The 8,120-nt window shown below is 37.7% G+C and overlaps 1 protein-coding gene across 1 annotated transcript; it reads right to left on the reverse strand.

Moving 5' to 3' along the window:
* Positions 1-5,894: 5,894 nt before the first annotated feature.
* Positions 5,895-7,243, reverse strand: LOC109001106. The gene has a single exon (XM_018978244.2). It carries the CDS (start codon positions 7,134-7,136, stop codon positions 6,030-6,032), a length of 1,107 nt encoding a protein of 368 aa, XP_018833789.2. The 5' UTR covers positions 7,137-7,243; the 3' UTR covers positions 5,895-6,029.
* Positions 7,244-8,120: the final 877 nt, after the last annotated feature.

Raw genomic sequence — 8,120 nt, forward strand, 5'->3', positions numbered from 1 at the left:
TTACAACATATTATTTGATTTGAAAAATAAATTTTAAAACTAAAATCTTACAATTAAATTAAATTTAAGTATTTAAGTAATATACTTTATAAATCGAGTACTCCAGACAATAGAAACTCTTTGCACCCAATTCCTTCCATCAAACTGTGAGTCGTCCCATGAGCACGAGCATGGTACTAGAAAAATTAGTGACCTCAAATCTTCCAGATTTACCATCCCACTCCTCTCCCTTAGTCGCGTGTGGTAGGGTTGTATAGAAACTGATGGAACCAATTGTCACCGACGTGAATCGACTTAAACAGTCAAAAAATCGGTCAGATGTCGATAGGAAATTGATGAAACTTACGTCGATCGGTTTAGTCTCGATTTGAACCAAGTTCAAATTGTCAAATCAACTGATATATATTTCTTAGATAAAACAACGCAGTTTCACATTTTACACGTATTGTTTAAAAAAAAAAAATTAGAATGAAACGACGTCGCTTGGTTTAACACATCAAACAAGGTCGTTTGGATTTAGGATCTAATACCCCACTCCTTTATTCTTCTACCGATTCTCATATTTCAAACTCTCTCTTCTCTCTCATGCAGCAGATCAGTAGCGCTTCACCGTCTGTCGCGCATCTCTCTCTCTCTCTCTCTCTCTCTCTCTCTCTCTCTCATCATAGTGCTGATGCGAATGTGGCACCATTCTCTCTTTCTTTCTAAGTTTCCGTCTCATCCCGATGCCAACAGGACATCGACAACCGACCAGAATCATGCCGAAATCAATGTCCTCGATTTTCTCCCCCTTAATCGATAAGTTTTAAACATGTATAAAAATAGTTGGTTTGGTTTACATTTGTCAATTTTCACCACTAGCATGTGGTTACAAGTAGGCGTATTGGACCCTCTAGATCACTTCCCTTGATAGGAGATGAGAATGAAGAGGAATTGGGTTAGATTTATCTATTGACTAATAAGAGAAATGATAGTTGCAGTCGTGAGTGCGTAAACATCATACAATTATTTTGAAAAAAATAAATAAATACGAAATCTACATGAAAAAATAATAATTTTTTAATAATAGATCTTATTCTTTTTCAAAATAATTGTACGGTATTTACACATTTTACGACTATATATAACATTATTGACTAATAATAGAGTATAACACAATGTCACGTCATGCACCATTGTTGATCTTAAGATGGTAATTGAACTGATAGTTGGACTCATAATTTGGGCCGGCGTTTGAGTTAAGAAACCATGGTTTGGGGCTATGGTTACATATTTGATATTCCTCGTGCGAACTGGCGCGAACCTGTTCTGAAGAACCCAAGAATGAGTTAATAATTACCAAACGGGTGGGGACAGGAGCCACCCATAACCAATTTTTTTAAATAGAAAATCTTCTCTTTTAAAATATTATTATATTCCAACCTTCCAAAGATTTCTAAAATAATATTTTTAATTATTTTAAAATATAATAATCATATTTTTATTTTTTGAAATTTACAAAATACATATAACGAGATTTCTAAGTTCAAAAGTAATATTCTTACGGGATGATCTGATCAGGATAATATCATGAAAGTCTGCTTTGACAGAAACCTAACGTAAATAAAGTCGCGACTCGCGAGTATGTTCGATCGGTGGAACCAGAGACAAATGCATTGGCTGTATATATAAATACAGTCTATCCAACTGAGAAGGTAATAATTTGGAACAATTAACGATCGTACGTTCAAATATATAAAAAGCATCATGTATAGGAAAATGCCACGCCAAACAAGACTCATGAACGCCATACATAGTGCTGGGAAATGTCAAAACTAATGTGCTCTATTTTTTAAAGGTTACCGTGTATAAATGGCACCTCTTATTACAGGAGCTGTTTCAAATGCTCCCATGGAGGGTGTGCAATCAGCCCATCCAATTACATTGCACATGTGGGCCGTTTCTACTGCAAATATCATCATACCCAACTCATCAAGGAAGAAGGCAATCTAAGCAGGCTTGAACATGGTCGGAAGGATGCAGCGATCGATCGAGAAACTCGATGCCACAGAGGTTGCAGCTGAGACATGATTTGCTGAACATGTCTGTCATGTTTTGTACCGATTTTAGGCTTCATGCTTAGACCAGACCACAGATGTAAATATTTATTTCTCTGGCAGTGCGTGCATCTTTCATTTGCTGTTCCTGGGTTTGAATTGGATTCTGAATACTTATCGACTATCCCAAACGTTTGTCCTTTCTGCTTTCCTGTTTTTCTTGTTACTTCAGCTACTACAAGATCAGAGTGCAACAACGTCGAACTAATAGAGGGTCAAAAACTTGAAAAAGACCAGTAAACAATCAGACACGCTCATGCCAAGACAGGAAAATTATTGACAGAATCATCTCTTCTCAAAATTATGGATCGCACAAAATCGGAAATTTCTTATTTTTAGGCATCTGTTACAATAACACTTTTTCTTTATATGTAAATTTCAATAATTAGTTTCATTGTACACTTATATATTTTGTAAAGCAGAATACCAAAATAATATACAGAATTATTCAAACACGTCTCCCTTCTCTCTTAATAATAATGTATTACCAAAGGAAACGATATTACTGTTGTTGTTGGGTTATCCCAATCGATGTTGTGGAATACATACATTTGGGGCGCTTCAGGTCTATAATAAATCATTCCCAAACCATAAAATTAATCACCACACAGCTCCAATATTTTATCAAGAATGCATACATTTTGGGCGCTTCAGGTTTATAATATATATTCAGAGTGGTGATTTCATTGTAAAGCATATACATCGTGAAGGTAATGCTCCGGCAGATTATTTGGCGAAATTTTGGGTGCAGGGCTCTACTCAGGTTTGGAGATCTTTTTTGCGGGTTCCCAGATATTTTAGAGGTTTTGTTCTTATTGATAAATTGGTGTTTCCTTATTATTTGCATCTTTGTTAATGTAAGTTTTTTGGGTGTTGGTTATTTTTTTAGTTTATTGTTTGTGATTGATGGATAATAAGTTTATTTCTTTGGAATGTCATGTGACTATAGTATTCTTCCGTCAGAAGTGAGAGCAGCCAATCAATACTAACTAGATACCGTCCTCTTTCCACCACGAAAAAAAAAAAAAAAGGTCTATAATAAATTTGTCCCGAAGAAATCCAAACCCGAATGTGCAATCTCCACCTGCCGAGGATTTGTAGCACTTCCCACCAAGTCTGGTATAACTAAATCGTTACCAGAGTTGATGCAAAGAACGCGAGACGCCATCGCATTTTCTGCTTGAACCTGGAGGGAAGCCATGGACAGAGTTTGAGGAAGAAAGATATAAAGCAAAGAAAGAGATAGGGCAAGTTGGAGGTAGCTAATTAAACGAAACGAAATTAGAAGGGTGATATTCCCTACATATATAGTGCAGGAAAAAGGCTGGATATTTGGACTAGAAGTTGATGGGAATCTCTTTCTACATCAGGAGCAACACCATAGGATATAAATTAAAGATAGGGAACAAAATATTCATAGAATAAAGTAATAGCACCCTCCATTTATAAGATAAGAGCTTACTGCGCGTTGGCCATTTCTTAAAAACGAGATATTCTGCTAAGGTTTTTTTGGACTAGATGGCATAGGATCTGGTCTCAAAATTCTCTCTCTCTCTCTCTCTCTCTCTCTCTCTCTATATATATATATTTAAATATATAAAATCTAGATTATCGACTTTGATCTGAATGTTATCCCCTCTATTGTTTCTTATGACAACATGTTTTTTCTTCCAAATTCTTATATTTCATCAAGCACTAACAAAAAATCTATATTTTATATTTGAAAGTCGGATGAGATGATTTTAGATAAAAGTTAAAAGTTAAATAAAATATTATTAGAATATTAGTTTTTAGTATTATTATTATTTTGAGATTTAAAAAAGTTGAATTGAAATTTAAAAAGTTGAATTGAGATTTGAAAAATTTGAATTGTTTATTATATTTTATATGAGAATATGATAAAGTTATAATAATAATTAAATAAAGTGAGTTGAGATGATTTCTCAATCCAACGGATCCTTTTGAGCATCCTTAGTGGATTAGCCAAAAGCTAAATCCATCACATATTTAGCTATTAAATTCCAAAATATCATTACAATGGATTAGCTAAAATTCAAATATTTGGACTTTAGCTATAGTGAACACTAAAATCATTTTCAAATTTGCTAGTCACTGTAAATACACCAAATGTATATTTTATCATTTATTTCTCTTTCTTCTTTCTTCTTCCTCCCATCAACTAGCAAGTCAATCCATAATTTAATTATATGATTACCAATTAACATATAATAGTTAAAAATATGGTAAAATATGATAAAATAAATTAAATTAATAATTAAAAAAATTATATATTTTTTTAATTATTAATTACTCATTACTATATAATGAATAAATAGATAATTTCATGTGAAAATTTGATGTGAATAGCCAAAGTTAAATTCATCTTATATTATTTTATTGTTATATAATGAAAAAATAGATATTCCAATGTAGAGACTTATGTAAATGGAATAACCAAAAATCAAATTCCTCTTACATCCATCAAAAGTGTCTTTTAGTTTTGGTTAATCCATTAAGGATGCTCTAAAATTTAGTATGAAATGGATTCTCGTTGTAAGTATATAATTAGTAATTGCTATAACGTTGTACGTATAGACTGAGTAATAGTAAATACATTCGTGAGTTGTGCAAGTGCCGTGTGCATTTCTTTTAAAAAGAGTTATAAGATTCACCATTAAAAAATATTAACCTTTTTATGTAGAGTTCATATTTATCTTTTTTTTCGAAAGAAATGCGTGACGCTCACACAATTTATGACTGTAAATATCATTTCTCTATTGTAATCATATGCTTCTCTCTCTTCTACATTTTAAGAAAATGAAAGTTGCCACCATTTCATTTTCACCAACCTATCTTCCAATTGAAAAGATACATAGTAAATTTGAGAAACCATACACTGCAGTAAAATGCTCCCATATCACAGAAGCTAACTCTCCTTCACTAAACAAATGATCAACAGTTTCGATATTGGAATTTATTTTGCAACAATGACATTTAGAAACTAATTATGGGATGCCACATCTTCTAATAGCTGAATCAACAGGTAATGCATCAAAATCTAGTTTCCAACCAAACACTAATATTTTAGTAGGAATCAAAGAGTTCCAGTACATCACCTTGGCAAGCTGAAAATCAGGGTATGTTATTCCCAAATTCTACCAAGCAGATTTAATTTTAAATTCCCCTTCTTTTGTATGTTTCCAAACTCTCTGGTCCATTCCATTCCTCGGGACAATGGGAAGATTAGAAACTTCCTGCACTAGTTGAGGGCCCTCAAGCTGGCTTAACAAATCAACATTCCAGCTTCAACCTGAAAATAGATCATGTAATGAAAGAGAAGGTTGGGAATCGGGATCAAAGATTCTAGCCCGTTTTCCTCACAAAGAACCGAGAACCATGGGAAGAACATGGTCAAAAATATATTGAAAAGAAGCACTTCATCTCAATGGTTTCTTTCCTCATTGTTTGTCGAAATGAAGACTCCGCAACAGATTAATATTTTTTTATAAATGGCCGTATGTTTACATGAAGCCATGGCTCTGGTTTTGTTTGTAATTTGATCACATTATCTTTTATTCATGTGCAGGCGAAGTCGTAAGCTGACAATATTTCAAATGGAAGGGGCCACCAAAGGCGAAGTTTTTTACTCTGTTATCCCCGGTTTTTGGTGCCCGAGTTGAGGATTGTAAGCGGATTTGACAAAACTTCGTCTTTGAATATTCTCATGTCTGTATTCTGCTCTTCTGCAAATAATTACGGTAGATATAAATTTAAGTACTGTAAATGAGATCGGATCCAATCGGCAAATTAAAGAGTTTAACACAAATAGAAGTGCCGACAAAAATATACGTGACGTCGCGATATTGATATATAATTAATTTATACACTACATAAGATACTTTTAGTGGTAATTACACTTGATATGTACAATATTCACACGTTACAGCTGCACTGAGAAGCCTCTTTGGAATGGGTGTGGAACCTCCATGTGAAGAGGTAATCCTTAGACTCGCAGGACTGTCTAATCACATCACAGAAAGCATTGACTGAGCATTTCTTCCCCTCAGCTCCCCACTCTATCCTCACCCAACACGAGAACCCATTCGACGAAACCGGTACCCCCGAATCAGAAAGACGAAGCATCACCTCCCCACCTATCCTCTTGCTACAGTTGCCTCCCGATCGCCCATCGCTGGCCACCGTCGAATCAAGCCAGGAACATTCCGGCTGGCCCACCATCTCCTTATATGCCGAATTCGCCATCCTAACTTTGTTGTTCGAGTCTGAGATGACAGCCGGTAACGTCTCCGACTCGACCTCTTCTTCGACCTCTTCTGGCTTCTTCGTATGAACTTGAGCCACTGGGGTCAAACTTGGGTCTTCGCTGATGCAGCCAACGCATATGCTGGAGCCAACCGGACGAACTGCCTGAGGTGCAATGACATTAGTGCTGCTGCTGGATCGTGGTCCTTGCAGTTGCTGTAAGAGATCCTTTTCCTCCGGAATTTCAGCCGCAGAATTCAAGTCTATAACCTTTTCTTCTCCATAAGGCTTCATCATGAGGTCCAGCTTGGGTACCGCAGATTGGTTGGCAACGACTGGGGTGGGTGTAGGGCAAGCAAGAAGAGGAAGCGTCACTAAACTGGGAGTTTTCGCTGGCTGTTCCAGGCAGCTGTTTACCGCCGCTAGGTTCGGAACAGAAAGTTGAGGAAACCCAGGAGCGAAACCCTGCAAGGTTAGATTTTTGGTGGGAGAGGTCAAATGACAAGGGGAAGAAAACCCAAGGACATGGGCCCTGGGTCTTTTGAGGAAGGGTGGTGATATCGCAGCCCTACCCCGCTTTCTGGTTCTGGTGGGCCTTGCCTGCAAATGTGGCCAGAGGTTCCTCAGGTACGGAGATTGCCTGATATTTTGAGATATGGACGGGCTCTCGCTTCTAGCATCCGTGGGAGTCTCAGGCTTTGGAGCTATGGGCCTGTACCTAGACATAATCTCAGCAGTTTTCGCTGTGTTGGAGTAGGGATTCAGGGTCTTGATCATGGTTGCTGGTTTTCAAAATTCTAACTTGGCTCCGCTCTCGCTTGTGTTGTAATGGGATTGATAAAGAGAGCTCTCTCTCTCTCTCACACAGCAAGAAAGAGTAGGACGTCTGGTGAACGGATGGGAGTTTTTAAGGGCAGGAATTGCCCAATGGGCGATGGGCAACATGAAGCAGGGAGGCAGGAGAAAGGGACACTTGGCGATGTACGGTGGGTACGTGTTTGCGAGGTTTACAGAGAAATGACATATGGGAATCGAGCATGTTGAGTGGGTCCATGCATGCTTACACATAATGAAGAGAGGGGCATTTTGTCTCGACATCTGTTCCCAGTAGCCACTCGAGCGAGGACTCTCTCTCTCTCTCTCTGGTCCGCTAAACTGTGGAGGCCCCAGTCTCGGTCTGTTCACGCCAATCAGGACACTGGGTGCGCGGCGGTGGCGCCCTGCAATTAACGCGTGTGAAGTTGGCCGCCATGCGTGGATACACCTATCAGAATTGGCTTGGACCGTTTTAGCGCTTTTTTGGTTTTAACGGACGATGTTGACAAAAAAATAAAACCCGGTCCTCCCTCGATCGGTTACATTTGGATTTGGTGGGTTGTCCATGTGTCAGCTAAAGTATCGTCGAGTGCATGCAAAAGGAGGATGAGGTAGAATGTGATTGGAGGGTGAGCCTTCTTGGGTCAGGGGTTAGAAATTAGGCAGAAAGGAGGTGAGGAAACGTGGCCTGTGCCACAAAAGAGGTGGCCAAAACGTGGTATTTTTACCCTAGTAAGGCGTGCCACTTTTTTTTCCCCATTAGTGCCGCTCCAGTTGTGCTTCAGCTGCCTGCCACGTCATCTTTCATCACGTACAGCCTCAGGTTAGAATTGACTGAAGTTAGTACTACTGTATAGTTGTTTACCAATTGGAATTCGATTTCGTGTCAGGTCGAGGAATTCCTGTAATAAAAATTATTTTGTAAGTACAGTAAATATATATAGA

This window comes from Juglans regia, chromosome 8, assembly GCF_001411555.2.
Source record: "Juglans regia cultivar Chandler chromosome 8, Walnut 2.0, whole genome shotgun sequence".
NCBI lineage: Eukaryota > Viridiplantae > Streptophyta > Magnoliopsida > Fagales > Juglandaceae > Juglans > Juglans regia.